The 26254-nt window shown below is 37.5% G+C and overlaps 1 protein-coding gene across 3 annotated transcripts in view; it reads left to right on the plus strand.

Moving 5' to 3' along the window:
* Rhp (GTP-Rho-binding protein rhophilin) overlaps positions 1 to 26254 on the plus strand; it is a 193382-nt gene that overhangs the window by 56127 nt on the left and 111001 nt on the right. Inside the window, exons 1-2 of one of the 3 annotated variants that reach the window (XM_028318820.1) lie at positions 7141 to 7278; positions 10740 to 10877. The exons of 1 other annotated variant lie outside the window; for it this stretch is intronic. In XM_028318820.1, coding sequence (XP_028174621.1) covers positions 10851 to 10877 — 27 coding nt within the window. In that variant the 5' untranslated portion in view covers positions 7141 to 7278; positions 10740 to 10850. Of the gene's footprint in view, positions 1 to 7140; positions 7279 to 10739; positions 10878 to 26254 lie in introns of those variants that run through there. One more of the 3 variants, XM_028318821.1, reaches the window with a different exon arrangement.

Consider the following 26254-nt stretch of genomic DNA (forward strand, 5'->3'; position numbering starts at 1 on the left):
AGATGTGAGCCCACTTGTTAAGTTATGCCTACCGTATTCTTTAGAAGTTCATGGGTTTGGATGAAAATGTATATCCTAACACAAGTTGATAAAACTTAAAAGGATTAGATCCAAAACTTTGTTATGTGACTTGTTTGTATGAATAAAATATTTTTGTATTTGTATAAAAGGTTTGCATACACAATCCGTCATACATTTAGACTGAGTAGCACCACCTAACTTTGACCTTAACTCCGGTGTTTTTTGCATAGCTGGGCACCGTTAATCACATAGTTAACTTCGTTAATCGTTAAACCGTTAATAAAAAAATTAACTTTGTTTAACGTTAAAACGTTACATTTCGCAAGAGTTAACGCAAGTTAACGTTAATCGTTAATCCGTTAACACATGATAATAAAACGAAAAAAATAATATGTTCAAATAATTTCATCGCGCATGGAATTTATTCCTCTTTTATGTTTGCGCTACAAGCTTTCGAAATTATTTGAACCTTGCATAAGTACAATTACTTTTTTCGTTTTAGTACAATTGCATTTCAGAATAAAAGCTTGTTAGGGTTCCGTAGCCAAATGGCAAAAAACGGAACCCTTATAGATTCGTCATGTCTGTCCGTCCGTATGTCACAGCCATTTTTTTCCGAAACTATAAGAGCTATACTGTTGAAACTCGGTAGGTAGATGTATTCTGTGAACCGCATTAAAATTTTGATGCAAAAATAAAAAAACAATTATAAATATTGGGGTCTTCCCATACTTAGAACTGAAACTCAAAAATTTTTTTTTCATCAAACAATACGTGTGGGGTATCTATGGATAGGTCTTCAAAAATGATATCGAGGTTTCTAAAATATATTTCTTTTCTAAACAGAATAGTTTGAGTGGAAAAAAGTTGGTCCCCCCCCCTTCTAAAATAAGAAAATGAAAAATCTATAAATAAAAACATAAATGATTACTATAAAAACTACCAACGAAAATTGTTTTGAACGAGATCTAGTAAGTAGTTTCTTTTAATACCTCGTAAATCGTAAACCGCTTATTACCGCGTAATCTTTCATACAAATAACTTAAATTAAAAAAATAATAATTTTAATTTCATAAATCAATGGTACGGAACCCTTTGTGCGTGAGTCCGATACGCACTTGGCCGGTTTAAAAAAAAAAATAATTTTTAATTATTATTATTTTGTTTTACACTTTTTAGTAGCATATCAATCTCAGAGCCTTGGTTCAATTACATTGCAATTTAGCACCAAAGTGCTCGAAAAGACAAATCCAGCAAACCCAAACTCGATAAGTTTCCACCGTTTCGTTTTGGAATTCCTATGGCCACCTCGACTCCATCCTCAGGACCCTGGACATCATCTAGTACTAAAGTGCTCGAAAAGACAAATCCAACGAACCCAAATTCGATGCGATGCCGCCGTTTCATTTAGGAGTTCCTATGGCCACCTCATGACTCCATCATCAGACCAGCTCAATGGTACCTAAACTTTGCATCGTCATCGTACTTACATAAGTATACCAAATTTCAGCTCAATCGGTTGAGGAAAACTGGTCTTAAATTCATTTGCAAGATTGTCCCACACATACTAACAAGTGTCGTTAGTAATCTGGTTACAAAAACTGTTGTTTTGGGTTCTGGAAGCCGGAACGTACTTGTCTTAACCGTTTTTCTAGCGTTTTTCAGCGTGCCTGCTGTATCTTTTTGGTAAATAGTAGGTACTGGATTAACGATTACCGGACTTAGGATAATTTAACGGAAGTTAACGAGTCCGTTAACATTTTTTTAAGTTAACTTAAAAGTTAATCCGTTAATAGAAATGTTAACTTCGTTAATTAACGATTAACGGATTAACGAGTTAATGCCCAGCTATGGTTTTTTGTATGGAGTTTGACAGATTTTTGACGTTTGTCAAAGTTAAAATAAAAACTACGCGCTCACTAGTGACTACGTTTGATGTAAACTCACACTAAGCCCTCAGTTGACAAATCTGATTGGCTATTTAAACACATCTTTGCTGGAAAATGGGACTGATCCAGATCCGCTTGTCAAACATGATTTAATCTATATGACATTGCGCAGCCAGTCAGTTCGTTTAACCCGCTACAAACCACAAATAAAGCTTACAAGACATGTGATTATAACATATCAAAGTATTTCAGATCGAACCGATAGTCTGATGTCATAGTACAACAAAAAATCGCCGAGTCACGACCGCACGACGCGTGCGCACGTTTGTGGCAGTGCCCTCTAGCGAACGGTGAAGTGTAGAATGAACTTGATATGTACTGGTTGGGATATTAATTACTTATAAGTAAGTATATCGCTTAAGTACCTAGTTCCGAAAGGCTTTGAAAACGTCCAAGATCAAGACTGAAAATGGTAAATCAGTAATAATGGTCCATCTTCAAAAGCTTATCGGTATCTAGAACTACAAATCTAATTCACTTTGGTGTTTTATCTAGTAAAATGTATAGTTTATAACTTTTAGAGCCAAAAAAAGCTCGCTAAATTTAACAAGTTTTTTATAAATAGCTCAGCGAGCACAGGTCTTTCGAAGCTGCGACCTTGGTATATGGTGATAATGGTCCAAATACAAATCAGAACAACAGTTTGTGGTTTTAACGATTTAACTGGTCAGGTTATGATTGTTTAAAGGTTTCTACCAAACCGGAGAGTAGAGGAGAGATGTATTGAATAAATGATTTAGTTTCTTCCTTGTCACCTTTCCATTCTTTATCCTTATCAGCTTTGGTTCGGAAATCTGATTATTCTTCTTCTTGTCGTGTCGACAACAAACCTACACAGCGTCGGCCCAAAACTCCGCCACAAGAATGCCGTTGTTAGTAGCCTTAATTAAATTTTCCTGCGAATTATTTATTCAAACACACCTCTCCGTTTTTGGTGGAAATCGGGCCTAAGTCCTGATAACCAAGCCATATAAGGCCATAACATCCCGACCATATTGTCCGTATAACTCGGCGATGGGTCTCGCACGCGCAAATGTCACCGCGTTCTCAGGTGCGCGGGTCTAAGGTCGCGTGCCTCCGCGCATCTCTCAATGCTGTAGCATTTAGACCCGTATGTAGCGTTCAATACTTGATTCAATTTGGCCTGGATTTGGTCGCATGCTTAGGACAATCTAAGTCCGTATAACAAAAAAACGCTTAAAAGTCGAGTAAAGCCCATTTTCTGAAATGAGATTTGCAGTCAAAGCCTGCTCATCTTCTACTCAAGGGTGAATAATGTGAATAGTTCATACCTACTTTATTAGAGTTTCATAAAAGCCTCGACCTAAGTGAGTATATCTAGACTAGAAATTCAGTCAAATTTTGAGCTTGGTTCTATGTAAAAGAAAGTAGGTACGCTGAAATGAGGCCTGCCCACGCTACGTATTCCAGCCCGTGGTCGCCACTCGAGAACTTTCGAAGTTGTTGACAATTAGCTATGTATACCTGGGACAAACAGTCCATATAGGTAGGTCCAACTTCGAGAAAGAGGTCAATCGTCTAATCCAAATCGGATGGGCAGCGTTCGGGAAGCTTCACCATATACTCACGTCCGAAATGCTGTTCATTTGTTTTAAATTTGAACATAGAGCTCAAGACTAATTTTTTAAGTAATACATAGAGTTTTAAGTATGTCCCTAGATTGTAAATATTTAACAGGAATCTTGTTTTAGTTGTAAAAGGTGTTCTTTCGCAAATCTGATGTGCTATCGACTGTAAATCGCGCAAGATAATTTAAATCACTGATTCATTCGAGTACCTACAGCAAGTTGAAGCGTTACATAATCGGTAAATGCATCGCAATGTTGCAATCCTTGACTCGATCGGTCAGCAGGTGCATCTGCAAATGTTAGTGTTTTGACAGATCGCTTTGAACTCTGAGCCCTGTGTTGCATAACCATAACGTTAGCAAGCGAATGGATTAATATTTATTGAGCACAAAGCCTAAATTAATGACTGTAGGACGATGCCTATCCCTTTATGACTGTGTTAATTCTAGATACAAAAATCGTAGAAAAAATTACCCTAGTTAACTCAATAACTGCTCTTTATTTGATTGTCCGAATCATCGATTTTTAAATTATTTCGACATTATTTTTGAACAAACATTTTAAGAGTCTAATGCTAAATGGAGGACCTAAGCAATCATCAATCTTAAAAATAGGATAGATAATTATGAAACCATTTATTTGGATTACAAAATGTTAGTTCAATTTGACATACAAAAGACAAAAGTATCATAAAATTCAAGTGCTGTAGACAAACTTCAGTGAAGTTGTTTACCTAGTTTGAATAGTTTTATTACAACTTCATTATAGAGTTCTATATTGTTTCTATGCATTTATTTGTACTTTTGCAGTTGGAATTGACTGCTTTTTCATTCGAGTCGAACCAACACACGCCTAACGTTAAGCGCACGGCAATGTTTATCAACGCGAAGAGTCTAATGTTGATGTACGAACAGGAGTCTCAGTTTATCACAGAACTAGATAGCGCTGTGCAATGTAGGTACACATCACAGTCATGTTAGCAGATATTACAAATTAATAATATTGTAATTTGAGTTACACGTTTAATACAACTTTATGACGTATGCACTAGACTTGTATTTTTAAAGTTGTAACTTAAGTTACATATAGGGTGTCGAAATATCAAGATATGTACCAACCTAGACTGCATCTCACTTAACACCAGGTGCGATTGTGATCAAATACCCGCCTTGTTATGCATAAAAAGAAATTGCACAGTGTGCTTTACTTACTTACCACTAGACTTGCTGTTAAACAAAGTACCTATTGTAATAATTAACATGTGACAGGTGTAAATAAATACAATTTTGTTGTTTGTACAAGTAACTCATCACTATGATTGATAATGTTCACTTGTAGCGTGACTTTACGCTACGCCTTGTTGTTAATTATTCGTGATTATAATTAAACAATAATACTCGTCACAATAACCATAATCCCTCTAGTAATTTAAGGGGCTTTGCTCCTGCAGCGAAGACCAAAAATTACCTGAATGAACTGAAAAGATAGAAACAAAACAACTAAGGCTGTGTTGCACTAATTTACTTTAACCGTGTCTATAACAATAACCTGTGCTTTTTGTATGGACCTTTACAGTTTTTTGACATTGTTAAAGACCCAGCCTAAGGCTGTGTTGCACCATCTTACTTTAACTTTGACAAACGTCAAAAATATGTCAAACTCCATACAAAAAACACCGGTTACCGTAATAGTTACGGTCAAAGTTAGATGGTGCAACTCAGCCTTTATGTTCATAAATGCAATCGGACTACTTTTGTTACTGATATGTACTTATTTGATGCCTCTGACTGCATTTGTGAACACTTGTCATGTTTCTATCTTTTCAATAATTTCTCCAATATCCACTATGCACCTACAATACCTACAAAGGCTACAAACAAACATTGTTAATTAATATGAATTGTAATGTAAGACCCTTCGCCTACTCAATTTTAAACGGCAATTTCCTCATTATGCAAAAATGTGCATGCGTTTTTTGTCCACGTATTAATCGGTGCATTGAAACGTGCAAAATATATGCGTATTGTTGCAGTTTGTGTGATGTTGGCTACACGGATGGTCATAACGGAACGATGTTTTTCTATGGAATAATTGATTTCTAATAACCATAATAACGTTTCATATTAATACCAAGTGGCCACACGGTGCGTTTTAACTGGTGCAAGACTCCGTTAAAAACATAGAGTCAGTCGTTTAAACATCACATTAATGCTGAGTTGCACCTTTAACTTTGACACACGTCAAAAATCTGTCAAACTCCATACAAAAAGCACCGGTTATTGTCAATGTTACGGTTAAAATAAGGTGGTGCAATGCAGCCTAAGTAATTCAAATTAGTGACTTGACAGATGACATGAAAAGCTAAGCATTGGTCACACTGGATGCGTTTCTGCGGTTTGCGGTCAGTCAAAAAAGCGCAGCCCTCATCTGTCAGTTTGTGTGGTGATAGTTTCGGTCAAAGTTAGATGGTGCAACTCAACCTGTTTTTTAAACTGACTCTTGAATGGACGCTGTCTTTCTTTCTTCTTTTGAGAATATCATAATCCAGCGGTAAGGTTAAAGACAGACTCTCAATAAGATTCAATTTTCTTGCATTCTGATACTTTGTGCACTCTACAAATCACGACCCCTCTGCAAGGGCCAACGAACCATGCACTATACTGCATATAGATCAATTGCTATGTCTTCCAGTCCCGGCTAGATCCCGTTACTGTTTGTAGAAGTGCGCCGGCGCTTCCGCGTACGGACAGAGCCTCATCCTGTTAAGGGGAAGGCGCTTCGTTCGTTCATTCGTTCGTTTCAACCAAATGACGTCCACTGCTGGACAAAGGCCTCCCCCACGATTTTCCATAATGAACGGTCCTGCGTTGCCGGCATCCAGGGTCTTCCCGCGACCTTTACCAGATCATCGGTCCACCTAGTAGGAGGCCTGCCCACGCTACGTCTTCCAGCCCGTGGTCGCCACTCGAGAACTTTCTTCCCTCAACGGCCATCGTCTCTACGAGCTATATGCCCCCCCACTGTCACTTGATTTTAGCTTACTTAATTTTAGGAAGGCGCTTAGAATGGTTTATTTATTCCACTTTGTCCATCTGGCGCTGGGTGATGTCACCTGGATGAATACAGTGGAATTTTTAGTGTCCTCACATCACATCGGAACCATTTCACCCAGCTTTATTTTCCGAGGTTGGAAAGAAACTTTGTCAGATTGAAAATTTTGCACTTTCATTACCTACCTATTTACGCCTTGCATTCTCTGCCTATGATTGACTGGTAGAAAATGTCTTCTGGCATTAAATCCACAATTGTAGGTACATAATTTCTATTATTCCTATTAGAAAATAGGTAAAGGTAACTTTTTTTCATCAAATGTCTTCTTTCTTTACCCGACTGCGCCAGAAGGAGGGTTATGTTTTTTACTTTAGTTGTAAGTAAATTGTAATCCATTCTAGGTAACTGGTTCCAACCCTTTCTGCTACCATCTGCATCCCTAATATCAATAGCCTTCCCCTTAACAAATCAAGTGCGCCCGCGCCTACCGCGGGACCGCGACCGATCGCGCGCATTCTCCCGCGACCAACCGCGCGGTGTAGACGTGTAACCAGACCGCGAGTGCAGTGTTCGTATAATAATAGTGTATGTGCATCGACATGTGATTTAATTTGACATTGAGTGACACATTCATTGGATTTCTAATGAAGACTTACGAAGCGATCGAGGTGATTGAATTAATGATTTATTTTTGCGATAATTTCCGTGATTTTGGGTCGTTAACGACAGTGAAATGGCACATTTTCGTAACTTTTCTATTATGTCAAACACGCATCTACTATTTGACTGTAGTAATATTACGTACCTCTAACGTAGCTTGATTGTAATTAAGGATAAATTAATTTTCTAATCCTTTTATAATTAGGTACTAGATAGATACCTCTAGGAAAGTAAGATCGTTAAGTTCTTCAACAATAATATCAAGAGATTGAAAATGGCAGACTTTTTGCTCCGCCAATCTTGGATCTGTACTTTCGACTCATTGAGCTCGGTTTGTTTTTATTGGCGCTTAAATAAATTTCATACTTTCCACTTATCTTGTCTCTCGCTTTCCGAGTTATTTGATACAACCAGTGTTTCCACTAGAACGATTTCCTTTCCCCACACGGCAATTCAGATTTCCCCTTCTACGGACTTTTTTCCCCTCAAAAATTATTTTGCTGTAGTTTTGACACCACACGCCACACCTAAAATTTATAGTTTATTTATCGTTCTTCTTCTATAGTCTATTGTATTAATATTATTATTTACACAAAATTCGTCAACAAAATCATCGACAGTCGACTTTGCAGATTACTACTATTATTTTGATATAGCTGCACATCACTAGCTATCAATTTCCTCATGAATCATCAATCATGAATAAAATATAACTAAACGATTTGTGTTTTATTTACAGACTGACCAGAAATATAATAAAAACTTGGAGTTGTGTACTCATTTTTTATTCCAAATTAGTTTACGCTGTCAGCGCATACATTTTTGCACATAATAATATTTTAGGCCTCAAACAGAATTGAAATAAGGGTAAGTATACGCCACCTGCTCGTGTTGTCGCTTGTCGCAGTTCCTTTCATACGGTAACACACTAGTCCACGGTAGAGTCCATAAATAATAAAAGATTTCGTGTATGAAAAATCCGCTAGATGGCAATACGCAGGCGTGACTTGTGAGGTCCGTCCGAGTGCTGCATGATTGGATATTTTTGGCATAGCATTGATAGATACTGTCAAAATTCACCAATCGTAGCAGCTAGAGCCATCATTTATCATACGCGAAAACCCTCATTACTTCCGAAAGGATTTATCTACGATTTCCCGCAATTTCCCCTTTTATAGTCTTTCCCCTTTTCTTTCCCCTCTTGACCCTAATTTCCCCTCAAAAGGGGAATTTCCCCTCAATGTGGAAACACTGTACAAGACGGCACATTAGCCTTTACATTTTTGTTGCAAAATCGCTTTTATTACAACTATTTAAGATCCTACAATGTTTAGATTTAAACGCCGTCTCTACAAGAGAAACGGCTACACCGAAAACATCTTTGTTTAAATTCTTGGGTGCTTGCGTTTAGAATTGTTGAAGATAACATCTACGTTGATGGTCTTTTGGTAAAGCAGGAAAACATTTTTGACCCAGAAAAATGAGGTGACCGTCATTTGTTTGGGATGAATAGGTTGATGAACTTTATTTGGAGTGATTAGGCCCTAAAATTAGATCAAAAACATTTTTTATGATGTTAGGTTTATACTGACTCTGGCCTCATGAGCTTAATAAACTAATTTCAAAATGTAATAGCATCTTTTCTCGATTTAAATCCTTTACAATATTTACCTAGACTGTCCTAGACCTCACTAGAAGTTATAGCACATCTTCTTTCTACATATTTACTGTCATCATCATTTAAACTGAACTGTAACCATCGGGTCATTATGGAAATCATTGGAGGAGGCCTATGTTCAGCAATGGACGTCCTAATATCTGAAATGATGACGATAATCTAGTCTATAGGTAAAACTTGTAAAAACAATACTAAATCCTCAGCTCACACACTAATAAGGCTTAATGGACTAAAGCCAAAGACTTAAGAAATAGATCACTGCATAATACAGCAATACCCGTACAATCCCATCCTGGATTATTGACCGGGGCATATCCCGGAACGGCAAGAAACCCTCCGGCTATAAAATGTATGGACAGGTCGTAAAGACGCGTGCGCATCGGATTTATAGCAAGGCGTGTGCCTTTAGAATGTGACACACATTCTTGGACTACAATGATAACCAGTTTTGGCTCTCCGTTTTGAGTAGATAAGCAATTGAGAAGTGTAAAGCGAACCATTGAGATGAAACGTAGGTAAATAGTAAAAGCAGATATTTTATTAGGAGAACCAGAAAATGGTTTTTGGTTTGCGTTTTCTTACAATCGGATGTCGTAACTACGGCAATAATGTAGAGTTCGACGAGACTCCCTAAAATCATTTAGGTATCTTAAGTTAGATATTGGTCACATCTTTGTATTTTATTAACAAAAGAGACATCTGCAATGATATTATATAAAAACAAAAGCAGATATATGTTATAAGCGCTCGCGCTGTGAATACTCAAATACGTCCCAATTGGGACGTCTTGTGTTTAGTCTTCGAGTGGCCTGCGTCGTGCGCAATCGCGTGCGTACCACACCGTAAGTTCCTGTTCTTACCAAAATAAATAAAAAATGCCATCGTGTGTGTTTCGAAAGTGTACCAATTATGACTCTAAAGTAAACAAAATACAAGGGATCTCTTACCACATGTGATTATGCAAAATTATTTAGTATTTATATTTTCAATTATTTATGCAAACAATCAAGACGCCATGCGCCATGTTCAAGTTAAGAAAGAGAAAGCGATCTTGTTTTGACGTTAGAGCGATAAGGATGCGTGCGCTGCGGACATAGATTAGTTAGTGCAGAATCGTTAAAACTATAGCTATCTCTTTCATTTGCGTGCTATTTCGTATCTTTTGTTTCACTTATCAGTTACATTTGTCAATGTGTGTCATTTATCATTGGACATCTGTATCAAAAAAACGTTTAATATAAGATAGAGGTAGGTAGGTAGGTACCTAGACTACAAGAAATTCATTACAAAACAAACTACGAAAGTTATAAACCATACAAGCCATACATCTGAAGTGGTGCATGAATGGGATGATAAAATAATTGGGCAAACGCGATAGAAGATTAGATAAATAGAAAAGTAACAAATAGGTTATCTACTTACATACTTTCACTCTTCAGTACCTACGCTCTCGTTGCGACAAATTTTTTTAGGTCTTAGAATTTGACGTCGAATTGCCCAAAAATTTACTGCTATAACTCTTGAAAATTGTACAAAAGGTATCAATCTAGGTTAAGCGAATTCCGTCCACTGCTGGACAATGGCCGTCCCCCGAATATTTCCACAATGATCGGTCCTGCCGTCCTGCGCTGCCCTCATCCAGGTGCTTCCCGCGACCTTCTCCAGATCATCGGTCCACTGAGTGGGAGGACTGTCGTCAAGTTGTTGAACCTCAATATTTACGATAATATAATATCGTTGTCACAAAAAATATCTGAATGAAAACTTTTAACCGCATTTTTCTTTCTTTAGCACTCCATCTACATTTGATGGAATAACTTGTAAACTTGACATTTGTACAAACCATGCAGTGACAGTGAGTGTGTGATCCATGTGTATTGTAGTGCGATAATCGGTTGAAACATGATGAAAATGGCAGCTGTTATGATGGTAAGGTTCATTAGAATCTAAGCATGAACCTTCTAACTTTTTTTTACTTTCAATTTCTTTTTATTATGAATCCTAAATTCTTGACTACAGAGTTTTTGAAATTCTCTAACAACCTTTCTTTTTCTCCGCTTATCTTTACTTCCATTTAAAACATCATTTATTGTCTATCTGTAAATATTATGTACTTTTCAGTAACTTAACTTGCATGGTGGCATGATTAACATGAATGACTGCAAAAGGTCAATTTTTATAGATAACGCCCAGTTTAGGCTCCATGGCTCAGTGAGAGTTATAATCTTTCGACTTTTCAGTTCTGGGTCCGACTCCCAGGTAGGAAAAACAGTGTCAATTAATTGTGTGTAGGTGTACGTGTATTTGTTTCCAGTTTCATTTAGACAAGACAATCCGGGACTATCCCACCTCTCGTTCCCACCACTGCAACTCCTGTGTAGCCAGGATCTACAGCTTGACCGCCATAAAAACCCACTCAATGAAGGTCAAGTTTGTCCCGGGGAAAGTTAAACTGTCATTGGACCCGCAACGAAATTAATCAGGAGAACATAGGAGGAGTTCGAAATTAAGATTCGACTTCCCTCCATTACAAAGCGGATGACAGGTGACAAACAAAGGTTTAATAACCTTTAGAAAAAGATATGCACCACGGACAATAAATATTGATAAATATCTTATGAGCAATTAGCTACCTGCCAATAATATTTTTCACAAAATCGCTTAAAAGCACGGAAAGACAATGTAAAAATCTCCCGCTAACGCTGATTTGAAATTGATTTTTAAACACCAAAGATGCTGTAGCTTATTATCCTAAATGCAGCTGCTTCTAATGTACCAAGCATTTGATGGGCATCTCCTAACTAGTTTAATAAATCTGTTTAATAACTTCAGTGTTATCTGTGGTGGAACCGATGCATCTCCAGATTAAATTGAATTACAATCACGCGATACGGCCATGTTTGCATATGGCCATAAATCTGAAATTTCTATTTATTTAATGAATTATTGTTGATAACTATCTAATGGAAATAGAGATTGAGTTACTTCCTTAATGGGTTTTTAGCAGGCTGAGTTGCACCACCTAACTTTGACCGTAACTATAACGCTAACCGGTGTTTTTGTATGGAGTTTGAAAGATTTTTGACGTTTGTCAAAGTTAAAATAAGATGGTGCAACCCAGCCTAAAACTTTTTTATCTACACCGAGAAAGGTCTTGGATTCCATGGCATCTCACCTAATGGAAAGTGATGATCAGGCCGAAGGTGGAAGCAATTTTCACCCGGAATCCTCAACCACAGAGGAACTGGCTACCTTACTTCCAACTGCCGGAACACAATACTGTTAACATTGTTGAGACGAAAAACTTTAAGATGGTGGTAGCTAGCCAGGTAACAGAACTAGACCGAGCAGAAAATATTGCCCCCAGTGGAAATCGAACCCGGGACCTCCGGGTCTAAGATAGATTATCTTACTACGAAAATTGCTAGTTGAATTAGTAAATACTTCTTAAGTGTTTTTTATACTTGTTTATGTAACTATTTTATTTATATCTTAACTTTCCCCGGGATCTCCAAATGGTCTGAATGGCCAACTCAATGTAACATTACAAGTCCAGTCCAGAAATGACAGCCCATACAGGGGCGGTAGGAAAATGCTAGTTATTTATAGCCTTCTACTTAATGCTAGCCACTGAAGTTGGGCCGTTTCACCGTAGTGTTGCCGAACTATCGATAGTTTTTATAAATAAAAGGATGTTAGCGATTAAAAATTCTTCTAATAGTCCCGTTAACCCCTCGTGGTAAGTAAATAATACTAGTGAGTGTGTTCACAACAATATTCCCAGGGCAACGAGGTTCGAACTGGCGTTCCTCGGATCTCGATTTAGTCAATCCGACACCGGCACGCAACTGGTCGCTATTAGCTGTGCTTTTAGTTAGTCGAACATCAGCAACTCCAATGATATCATTGGAGTTGCTGATGTTCGACTAACTCATTATTTTCCAGAATTTTGATAACCCGTCTTGCCAGGATGGGGAATCTGGGAAATGTACAGTCGACAGCACGTCAACGTAAACACTGTGGTATCTTACGTAGTTGCGATAAGGGTGACTTTGCAACGAAAATTATACATTTTCTGATGTCTGATGTGCTGTCGTCTGTACCTAAGCCAAATCGGATTTGGCCTAGGCACTCCATCTTACCTTTTTCATTTGTGAGCATCAACAATATCGATGTAAAAGTCACGTTTTGAGCTATCGACGGACCATCGACGCTATTTATGAGACTGCTATCACAGATATAGAAATACTGCTATCGACACTGTCTGGTGCTGTCGATATTCGACTGTCGATCGGCAACACTATTAATAACATATTTTCTAAAGGCGCGGTCACGTTATATTTCTAGAGCCAATCTTGTATAATGCGTTTTCCACAAAACATTACATTTCCCATTGTCTTGCATTGTGGGGACCTTTAACTATTACATTAGACATACACTGACAAAAAGCCACGTGGCTTTCTTTCCAGTCGTGTCGTGTCAATATTGTGACTATTGTGGTGAATTCACTCCTAACACTTCATCATCATCATCATCTCAGCCATAGGACCTCCACTGCTGAACATAGGCCTCCCCCAATGCTTTCCATGTTGTTCAGTTGGTAGCGGCCTGCGTCCAGCGCCTTCCTGCTACTTTTATGATGTCGTCGGTCCACCTAACACTTGACAAGCTCATCAGCCGGGCTAGGATGCCCACCATCATAAAATCGATGATTTTAGAAGACAAATGTATGGGTTTATCGATAAAATGTCGCGGTAAATGCTTATCGTGGCGCGCATCTTAGGCCTACTGGAAGAGTTTACTGGGCTACTAATATTTGTGTAAACGAACTAAAGTCGCTGACATAGCCCGACGGATTAGCAAGCTGAAGTGGCAATGGGCAGGGCACATATTACGCAAAACTGACGGCCGATGGGGCAGCAAGGTTCTGGAATGAAGGCGCGGCATTCATACCGGAAAACGCAGCATGGGATGTCCACCCACAAGGTGGACCGATGGCATCATAAAGGTAGCAGGGAAGCGCTGGACGCAGGCCGCTACCAATCGATCAACATGGAAAGCATTGGGGGAGGCCTATGTTCAGCAGTGGGCGTCCTATGGCTGAAATGATGATGATGATGATGATGATGAATATTTGTGCAAAACAGTACAATATTTTCAAAAAACGTTTATTGTTCGATCCTCCAGTGTGGACAGCAGTTTACATTACTTTGTCACTTGTCGCGTGGCTGGACGACTCATTTCAACATGGAAAGCATTGGGGGAGGCCTATGTTCAGCAGTGGACGTCCTATGGCTGAGATGATGATGATGATGATGATGAATATTTGTGCAAAACAGTACAATATTTTCAAAAAACGTTTATTGTTCGATCCTCCAGTGTGGACAGCAGCTTACATTACTTTGTCACTTGTCGCGTGGCTGGACGACTCATTTCCCGTCATACTAAGTATAGGGTCCTTCTACCGCCGGAACAGGGAAACCGTGGAGTGGCACGATAGTATCATTTAATACTTCCTATACCCACAAGGGGATGGCTTTCGTAGTGGAATTAGTTTGATTGAGATCGAACAATTTAGCATCGATCATTTAAATCGAAACAACTAGCTAGCTAATAGACTATGAGCTATTAGTCACAGAATAGGCGTCGTGCTTCAACATATTGGCTACCCAACATTTATTTCATATTGAGCGTCTGCCCGCGATAGTTATTTTTCACCAGAAATCATCAAGCAAGAATCAACTTTCATGTCTGTTAGCTAATCTAGGAGAGAATGCCTTTTAAATTTAAGATTCTAGCACTTGTAGTTTCTGAGATTTTGTGATAAGTGACAGAGTCAGTCACTTTTATAGTATTTTAGATTTTTTCTATCAAATATTTTTTTTATATCCTTGGACATTTTACACTGCGTTTCTAGTCCCAAACTAAGCAAAGCTTGTCTATGGGTACCTTTATTGCTATTTTAGCTGTGTGTGAAATGAAGTTTTAAATAAAATGCTTCCATCTTCAGCTTGATTGTCACTTAACATTAGGTGAGATGCAGGCCAAGAGATTTTTCTTTAATAAACAAAAAAAAAGGTGAAAAGAATGTCCTCTCCACACATTCCCTGTCCCACCCGGGTCGTCGCTCCCGACCAGTTGCATAACTGCTGACCTGTCCAGTTCTATGTTTATTCATATATTCTGCAAACGGCTCCAATAAGGCCTCCTAATTAGCAGGATCATATGATTTTATTACTTAATTCCTCGGTAATTTATTCCGCAATGAAACGACGAACGTAATCTCGGACTAGACTAGTCTTGTTGTTAGTTGTTACATATCATTAGTTGGATCTGGTTTGGGCTGGGTAATATGCTTCCGGCAAAAAGTTAAAAGACCACTCCCAGTCATCCCGTGGATGTCGTATGAGGCGACTAAGGGACATAATGCGAGGTTCTGATACACTAGCGCGAAAGACAAGCGCGAAGAGCCATTTGCGCTTGGACACTTGCACGTAAAGACATCATGAGCGCGAACGGACGTTTGCGCGAAAAGACATGAGCGCGAAAAACACTAGCGTGACAGACATGACTTTTGCGCTAGTGTCTTTCGGGCAAGTGTCCCATACGAACGAATATGTACTGACCACGGCACGTGAAGGTAAACACTGTGGGTTCTTGTGCAGTTGTAATAGCGGTGAGTTTGCAACAAAAATGAGTAGCCTGATGTGCTGTCGTGTGTACCTATACGAATATCAGGCCTCCGCAACCCGTCTGGCGTGGGGAGTGTAAGTCCAAATCCTCCATTTGCGGTGTTTCAAAAATTGTTACGATCAAAAATAATTTTGTCTCAACTGCCACGTTAAAGTACTGGTAAACTAAGCTATCACCGCCCCATACGCGTAAGATGCGATGTTTATTACCAATTTCATACTTAATTATGTTGCAATCATATTATTATGATAAGTAACATGCATAATGCAAAGCTAGAGCTAAAACTGTATCGATTGCATAATTTAGAAATTCGCATTGATGGGCTGACGACTTTTCGATTTGCGATGCAAATATCGTATCGCTATCGGTCTAGTAAGGTTTGGTAGCACGTTCACCGGCTCCTAATTACCTATATGACTGATAGCAAATTATTTTCTTTATTTCTTTCTTTGTTTTCATATTTACTTTATTTATATCTTTACAAGAATATTAGTCTCGTTAACCCCCTCCTCGTACTAAGCTAATCCAATTTTATTTCATTCATGATTTGGTCTCTTTATTTTGGAAGGATTAGAAGTTAGGATTTAAATTCTCATGGCGCAAAATGTTTTAGAGTTTGTTAACAATTTGATTGGTTTTTAAGGTTTTACATGCAAAATTAAATTTGAATTTTTGGTCTCCAAATTCATTTAGCATTTAGTCTCCACTACAGGAGCACGATCCTCTCTAAATTACAAAATTTGCAAATTGCAAATGGAGGATTTGGCCTAAACAAAAAATCAACTGCTGAATTTATTACATAATTTACCAAAGTTTTAAAAGCATATACCTACCTACTTACTTTACATTTCGCTACTTCACGATATTACCAATTTTATGATTTAATTAATTTTAGTACTTTATTTCCATTCGGCCTTCAAAGTTACAACATTTTATTATTCACCATTAATTAGTGCCGTGTCACGTCGCTTTGACACGCCGATATATTTATGGTGCCTATAATAATTTGCATAGTTGTTATGGTTTGGTGTTACTTCACCAGCCCATTGGCGGTACTTTTAGGGCATTTTTTGGTTTAAATCTTGTCTTATAAGGTTTCTAATATTGCTGTGAAAACGGTCCTAAAACGGTAACTAAAAACCGCGGTTGCTGGAACAGCTAGGGACTGGAATTCACTTCCTGCTTCTGTCTTTCCCGAGCATTGTAATCCAGGCTTCTTCAAGGCGAATTGAATACTTAGGCACTTAAAGGGCAGCTATGTACCACTGTAGACTGCATCTCACTTAACATCAGGAGTGATTGAGGAGTGACTGAGTTTGTTCCGGCGTTTCTTCTCAGCACTTGCCATATGTTTGTCTCGAAGCGCTGGTAGGGCCCAAAAGATAAGGAGACATGTAAAGTGCCCCATAAGGGCTACCTTTTCTTTTTTATTATTTACATTTTGACGTTCATAAGTGCCACTTGTGGACTAAACTGAATTAATATTTTTGATTTTGATTTTGAAATGCCTGCTTTAAATATATTGCGGTCTACGATCAGGTCAAAGTAAATGACGCAGACCGCATCCAGTGTGACATGTCCTTAAGAGCCATGATCCAATCACCAGTCGATGTTGCTAATTGCCATTCAGGAAGCCATGTTATCATTTAATTTTATCGTAATTCCACGTCTGTGCTGGAAGTGGACCCCGACAAACTTGTTCTTAGTTAATCTAAGACCTAAGTCTATGCTTCCGATTCCAATCTGCTAATCACTGAGTGCTTGTATCATTTCTCTTTTGCCTTAGAAGTTAATATTTGAAGATTTAACAGAAGCAGTTTTTTTATTGCACACATTACTTCATTTTATCCATAACGAGGAAGCTCTTGGCCTATATCTCACCTGATGGTAAGTGATGATCATGCCGAAGGTAGAAGCGAGCTTCACCCGGAATCCTCAACCACGGAGGAACTGGCTCTTACCTCTAACTGCCGGAACACAACAATGCTGTTAACATTGATGTTATGGCGACAGACTTAGGTAAGATGGTGGATGAGCTAAATATGCTTGTGTTAAGAGTGGGCTCACCACAATCTTCAAGCAGCGGCGGGGTTTAAACCCGCGTTCCTCAGATGTCAAATCGCCAGTCGGACCCCCTCGCCGTTTGGCTGTCGTGGCTTCAAAGTAGTATTTTTACGAGTAAGTTTTGTCTTCCCAATCCCAACCCGTCTGGACAGCATGGGGAGTGTAGACCAATCCACTACGAGACGAGCCTCTACTGCAACCTGGGGATGATTTTTTTTAGAATCAAGCAGGTATTTGACTGCAATCACACTGATTTTAAGTGAGATGCAATCTAGGGTGACTTTAGTTTTGACCGAAAAGTTTGGTAAGTATTGAATTTTGAGATAAAACTGAATTCTTTTTGATTGCTTGTAAGTTCTTAACAAAAACAAAAATAAATAAACAATAAAAATAAAGTTGCTGCAACACTTTCGCGACAACGAATCAAGATAAGACCAGTTTGTGATGACCCAAATCTGAGGGTACCGTAAGCATCGCTTCCGACCGCCGCGTGCGCAGCGATCGGATGCTACGTTCATTGGATATTGACAGGCCGATGATAGTTGAAGTTGAACTGATCTATATCTATACTAATATTATAAATGCGAAAGTAACTCTGTCTGTCTTGCTTTCACGCCAAACCACTGAACCGATATTGACAAAATTTGGCATAGAGATAGTTTGAGTCCCGGGAAAGGACATAGGATAGTTTTTATCCCGGTATTTGAAATAGGGACGGAAAGCTAGTAACCCATAAAACTCATATTTTTGCAAGTTTAAAAAGCACTTTTACACATCCCAGTTTTAACCCTACCACTGCTTAGGGACAATAAATGGGCCAGTGCTGAGAAAAAGCAGCAGTAAGGAATCATAATTTACATGTTTTTTTCAACCGAAGAACTAGCTTTCCTGGGACTACACAACCTGCTGAGCACTGGTTGGGTTTGATTGGCGGCCAAGCTAATATAACTATCCTATATAAACAGGTGCAATGGTGGGAAAGAGAGCTGGGATTAGTTTTCAAACCGAAAATATCCTTGTGGACAAATGTCTCCAAGGATTTCCATAATGATCGTTCCAGCGCTGCGCTGTACAAACGTTTTTCGCAACCTTTACTAGTTCGTCGGTCCACCGAGAATCGAGAACGATTTTGTCTCGACGGCCATCTGTTCTACTAAAAACTGTAAATAAATCTGGGGACAAAAAGTTTAATAAAGTGCACCGACTTATTACATCGTTTAAATTATTCTATGACTATGATGATTCATCACATTTCAAGAAGAAAGAAAAAAAAGCTGCATCATAGTGTGCCATTCTCCCAAACATCTTCTTAAATAATTTACATAATGATTATTAATATTGGCTTAAAGACTATCTAAATTATTTAATTTTCGTAACAACTTATCTATTTGTTATGTGTCATTCACCATATTGCTGCGGATAATTTTGTTGGGCATTGAATAAAGTTCATTTATTAAAACCAATATTTGTGGTATTACTGTGTATAGGTAAGTAATGGGGCATGGGGGTAAATAAACGAATGTGGTAAATGCAAAAAAGTAGCTGTCAATTAATGATTATTTTATTTGTTACAGGTATGTTTCGAACTTCCGATACGTGTTAAAGGACAATGTTCGTTCTCCATACATTGTTCGCCTAAAGAACCAACAATTTTGACATATTACTACCCGAAAGCGAAATAATACGATTCTGTGTGTAAGAACAATGATTCCTGATGGACACTTGCCATAAAATTAATGATTAAGAATATTAAATCACAGCGATTTTATAATATGTCGTTTATGACAACATGGCGTCTAATGTATTGTGTGAATGTATGAACACCGATTCGCGAAAAATGTTTTGTATTGTCGTCACGCCGAGTCGCAGCCAAATAGTATAAAATAATAGAACAAGTTTTAGAAATACAACTCGGCATTCCACTTTTACAATATGCCCACATATTGCACGTAAATAAACAACATGAATCGTAGGTTGTTTCCACCCTTGTCATCTGACACATGAAATAAACTCCTATTGTATTATAGATATCATGAATATCAGTTTATGGTCCTAATTATTTTTATTTTATTTACGACCTTCGACCAGTTGGACACTTTAGATATCTTCTTGTAATAGTGTCAAACTGTCAATATCTTTTTAGCTTTTAACGCAAATCTAGTCTTCAAAGCAGTTTAATCGATTTATTTTATTTTCAAAATCGATATTTTATTGTCTATGATGGCCGCAGGAACATCACTATACATGGACTCCCAGCAATAAAGTACGGTAATGCCTCGTACAGATTTTATCGGCAAAAATTATGGAACTTGATAGGTTTTAGACCATGCCACGCACCAAAACGTCCGGAAGTTGTAATAGTATTATAGAATAAACGTTAAAAGACTTATTTATTTAATTTTTCAATGCTTAAGTGTCCATTAGAATGAAAGGGTGCTTAATGTATTAAAAAAAATAGAAAATAATTATGATGGGTTAATGTTTTTGGGCGGTTTTTTAGGCGGTTTCTGACAATGTCCTTTGTTTTAATAATAATGTCATACGTATCATCAATTAATCGGTAAGTACTTAGGTGCCTATCTTTTTCGTTACTTGTGAACCCTAATTTTAAAAAGCATGATCGACCTGTAATCTTTAAAAAACTACCGTCATACGTACCATCAATGAATCGGTAAGTACTTAATCTATGCTTTTTTCGTTACTTGTGAACAAATTTTAAGAAGCATGATCAACCTGAAATCTCTTTAACTAACTATTCAAATTAACATACTTATTTACCGTCCCTAGTCAGATGTATGCATTGCGTGCAACTGAGATATAAATTAGTCAATTTTCAAATTTCTCTGCATTAACGAACATTCTTGCATCCTCTCATAATACACAGTTATCAAACGCCAGTACATAAATAATTAAATGATGAAGCAATACGTTTGGCGCAACGGGATTGTGTTGTAGGCCATGGTGTATTCAATTAATGACAAAACGTAGAAGTAACATACTTCTAGATCTACTTATACTTAACTTGGACTTGGCCTTCACTGGTTGGATTTTTTTCGGTAAAGCTATCTATAGAACAATGAGTCACCACATTGGGTTGCAACAATGGGAACGAGTAGGGCGATAGTCGATTCTCCTGTCAAAAGTAACGTAGTGTCAAGGTGACGTCACAGCTAGATTTATAATGTTAGTTGCAGATTCTTCAAAAAAAGAAATAGGTAAATAATAAATTAATTTTTACTCATAAAAAAAATTCTCCCATACCTCCCAAATACATGAGAGCTTGCTACATAGCACACCTTAATGTCATTTAGGTTATAATGTTGATGACCTAGTGAAATAATATATCGTATGCGTGTAGTTTCTTCTATGACCTTTTCGTGCACCTGTTCTAATGCTTATTTACGTCATTATGCACGGAGAAATTTGATTTGCAGCGCCATAGAAATGATGGCTTTTGACAGCTTTTACAGCTCTTGTAGCGGACAGCCGCTCGGGCGTGCGGAAATAAGAAAAACCTTCGGTTTAATTGAAGATGTATTTCTGCAATATATGCCCACAACGGCTATCAAAAACATAAACTTCAAAGCTAAACAAAAGGTATCAAAAATAAAAAATATAAGTATAAAAACATAGATAATATCCAAAAGAGGTTGGTCCACGTATCGGTTCCCAACAGCTCTTATAGCGTTAATTTGATTGACTGTAGCTAGTTCCAAAAGTTTATAGAAATAGAGACTATTTACACACCTATTTATTAGGAACATAGATTATTTCAAATACTACAAGCAAAAGTCGCAGTTCGAAAAACCCCTAACTCAGAATTAGTATTATCTTCTATGATCTGAGGGAAATCTTTATGAATGAAATTTTATTATTCCTAAAAACGACAAAAACATTCTCACTGTCTCTTTTACTCCTCCAACCGGAACATAACAATGAAATCATGTTTCAATAACATTGTTTTTACAAAGTACTAAAGTAACTTTTTTAGTTTATTTCAATTTCCATTTCAGTTCATAAATAATAATAAAAGATAATTTCCAAAAAACACTTTTTTGTTCGAAGAGATGGGTTTTGTAACAGCATAAGAAAACAGATAAGTTTGAATTGAATTTAACAATCGGGTTCCGAATAATACCACAGAATAATAATAAGTATTAATTAAGTCCTCCTAATCCATCTGGCCAGAGTGTGAAATCCTGCATTTGAGGACCATTTCCTCTTTTGCAAATTATAGTTTTTCCAGCTCCTGCAGTGGAGACTAAGTGGTCTGATGATAATTGATTTTTTAACCACATCGAGGAAACTCTTGGTCTGCAACTCACCTGATGAAAAGTGATGCCTAGGTAGGTGGAAGCGAGCTTCACCCGGAATCCTCAACCACAGAGGAACTACTAGTATCATAATCATAGAAGAATGTGATCACAATTTCAACTGCAGCTTATGATTTTTATTTTTAAAGTGGCACTCGTTTCTTCGGTCCCATAATCGAGGTGACATTGTGCTAAAGACTGATGGTCAGTTTTCGTTTTCGGAACCGCCGCACAGTGGTCTGAAAATGAATCTCCCATACCATAGAAACTTAATGTCAGAAATTAATAAATAAAAATATGTATTGTGTTTAGTATACCTCCCTTTGTTTTACTAATATAGTATGAAGGGTATGAGTAGCTCCATGTGTGAGAAAAAAAATATTTAATTTTTTTTTGTATGGAAAAAAACACTTAAAGTGGATTTTTTTTAAACTGAATAGAACTGAAGGGCTGGTACTCACATGAGCTATTGTACCATACATGGCGATCAAGATGACATACAATTCTTGTGCCGTTGGGTGCCGCTTTGCACGTAGCAAGCTTTGGAAATTTTGAATTTTCGGTAGGTGATCTTTCAAGTCTTTGATGTTATTTTATGAAGTTATTAAACGATTTCAATACGAGAATAGTATGTAAATTAATACTCATATAACTAGGAATATACTAGGGATATTTTTATATAATTTTTGTTTTGAAAATATAAAAAAATAAAATGTTTAATCATTGAATGAAGTAACCAACCTGTTGGTAACTGACATTGTTATTAGTTACTAACCTGCTAATGACGTTTTAATGAAAATAATAGAAATCAATATTGATTAAATAAACAACTTAAAAAATCGAACTGCCTCACAGGCCAATAGAATTACATTTGAAATCGGAAATCGGACATAAGATTTTATTGTTTTAATGGCTTCATTTGTTACCCATTAAGACTATCCTAAATTTTCGACTTCGACGGAGTTGTGCTTAAGTGGTGGGGGCCCCCGAAAGAGACATTTTTTCGGTTTTACGGTTAGATCGCGTAAAGGACTTACTATCAAAAACTGGTCTTCATGACGGTTGAAGGGCGTTTTCGTGCTTATCTTCGAAAAAGTACAAAATGTACGTATAATACATTATTATGGGCCTCATAAGAAGGCTCAAGGTCAGCCAAAGGGCGATGGAGCGGGCTATGCTCGGAGTTTCCCTGCGTGATCGAATCAGAAATGAGGAGATCCGCAGGAGAACCAAAGTAACCGACATAGCTCGCAGAATTGCTAAAATCAAGTGGCAGTGGGCGGGGCACATAGCTCGTAGAGACGATGGCCGTTGGGGCAGGAAAGTTCTCGAGTGGTAACCACGGGCTGGAAGACGTAGCGTGGGCAGGCCTCCTACTAGGTGGACCTTCGATCTGGTAAAGGTCACGGGAAGAGCCTGGATGCGGGCAGCGCAGGACCGTTCATTGTGGAAAACCTTGGGGGAGGCCTTTGTCCAGCAGTGGACGTCAGCTGAAAAGAAGAAGAAAGAAGAAGTACGTATAATTAATTAATGATCCTCTCCACGTCCAATGGCTCGATACCCGCAGGATTCCGAGTTTTGAAAAGGACCGCCTCAACCAGTGTAACCCTGTCAAGGCTTACGAGCTGGATGCGCCTATCCTTGTTCGTCCCAGCCATTCGATACCGTTGCCTAATCGATGCCTGGTAACACAGAGTTGTTCAGGTTTCGGTTCAGGAGAATGCAAGGAAAAGGTGCAGTAACCACAGTTAAGGAATGGCTGGGACAAACAAGGATAGGTACATCCAGCTCTTAAGCCTTGACAGGGTTAAACTGGTTGAGTCGGCCCTTTACAAGGCTTGGGAGCCTGCGAGTGACGAGCCATTGGACGTAGAGACGGTCATTAATTATACGTACATTTTGTACTTTTTCAAAGATAAGCACGAGAACGGTTTGTCCAAAACATATGAAAGTCTTATTCAATGCAGGATTAAATGCCCTTCAACCGTCATGAAGACCAGTTTTTGATAGGGTAAGTCCTTTACGCGATATAACCGTAAAACCGAAAAAACGCCCCTTTCGGGGGCACCCACCACTTAAGTACAACTCCGTCGAAGTCGAAAATTTAGGATAGTCTTAATGGTTAACAAATGAAGCCATTAACACAATAAAATCTTATGTAGGAATTATTTCCGATTTCAAATGTAATTCTATTGGCCTGTGAGGCAGTTCGATTTTTTAAGTTGTTTATTTAATCAATATTGATTTCTATTATTTTCATTAAAACGTCATTAGCAGGTTAGTAACTAATAACAATGTCAGTTACCAACAGGTTGGTTACTTCATTCAATGATTAAACATTTTATTTTTTTATATTTTCAAAACAAAAATTATATAAAAATATCCCTAGTATATTCCTAGTTATATGAGTATTAATTTACATACTATTCTCGTATTGAAATCGTTTAATAACTTCATAAAATAACATCAAAGACTTGAAAGATCACCTACCGAAAATTCAAAATTTCCAAAGCTTGCTACGTGCAAAGCGGCACCCAACGGTACAAGAATTGTATGTCATCTTGATCGCCATGTATGGTACAATAGCTCATGTGAGTACCAGCCCTTCAGTTCTATTCAGTTTAAAAAAAATCCACTTTAAGTGTTTTTTTCCATACAAAAAAAATTTAAATATTTTTTTTCTCACACATGGAGCTACTCATACCCTTCATACTATATTAGTAAAACAAAGGGAGGTATACTAAACACAATACATATTTTTATTTATTAATTTCTGACATTAAGTTTCTATGGTATGGGAGCTTCATTTTCAGACCACTGTGCGCCGTGCGGAACCCTAAGCGTTTAGCGACGCGGTCTGTTTGCCTCTACGGAATTCGGCCGCGCGGCGCCCGGGGGAAAGCCTCTCTCTTTGATAGAGATCATGGTGGTAGACCACATTGTTGTTATTACACTAAACTGTAAAGCTGATGTATCTCTTTAGACCACATTGTAGTTATTAGGCTAAACTGATGAATGGGCGTACCCAGCCAAGTCACAGTATCTGATCTAAAAAATCTGACGACCATGAACTGCTGTATTTTTATTATGTGATCCTCTATCTCATCTTGCTTAACTGTGTAAATATTCAATAATTTACCTAGTACTACTACTGTTATTTCTATTTACTTATTTATAAATATTAACCGGCAGACAGTGGTGACTGAGTTTGTTGCGGCGCTTCTTCTCAGCACTTGCCAAATTTTGGTCTCGAAGCGCTGGTAGGGTAACAAGATTATGAGACATGTAAAGGCTCTTTAAGAGCAAAATATTTGATGATTTGTAAGTACTATTTTATTAGTCTAACTAAACGAATAAAGAAATTTTGACTTTGACTTTGTGAACTTCGTGGTTTCGGACGTCACAGAATGTGTCCATAATAGTACAGATTATCAATAAAATAGCAACTTCAGAGAAACTTGATCCTCATATTTATTATTGTACTAGCACATTATTAGATTTATATCATCTTTCGCGGTACCTACTATTTCCTAACGCATATTGTCAAATCACGCTAGCACAATGCATATTTTATATGCTTTCACAAATTCGCTTCATTCCAAAGAACATGATCTTAATAATGCCGGCGCGTATAATGTTATAAATTGATAAATTGTATAAATTCTTGAGCTGTGTTGATGATTTATTGTTAATCTGATGTAGTTGTTCAGATTTTATGAAACATAACTTATTTCAGCGATAACTTTTTATCTGTCGGACATACATATTGGAATTCGAAGAGATGTTCGCAAAACTGACACGTATTTCTAATGAGCTAAAATTTAAATTGAAATACGCGACTACGATATACAATTTTGTATTAAATTCAATTATTATTTGTGATACAAAGAAAAAATGTGAAGATTGACTAAAATAATATACGAGTACGTGCAGAAAGTTCCACAGGTTCAACTGTGTATGAACCAACCACATATTATTATGAACTATGAACATTCACTTAACCAATTAGATGACGAAACTGAGGGCTTATTAAATAAAGTTTATTTATCTATGTATTACAAAAGTTTTGTTACTTTATTCAATAAACTAACAAAGCTGTTGTAATACATTATAATATTCATGGGTATTTTAATATCAGTAAAAAACATAAAAGACATATTCCGTGTAGGTACGTATGACGCGATATACATACTTTTCACGTTGAAGAAGAAAAACATAAGTATTATAATTTTTAAT

The sequence above is a fragment of the Ostrinia furnacalis genome, unplaced genomic scaffold (genome assembly GCF_004193835.3).
Source record: "Ostrinia furnacalis isolate ACB-3 unplaced genomic scaffold, ASM419383v2 OfSCF7013, whole genome shotgun sequence".
In the NCBI taxonomy this organism is placed as follows: domain Eukaryota; kingdom Metazoa; phylum Arthropoda; class Insecta; order Lepidoptera; family Crambidae; genus Ostrinia; species Ostrinia furnacalis.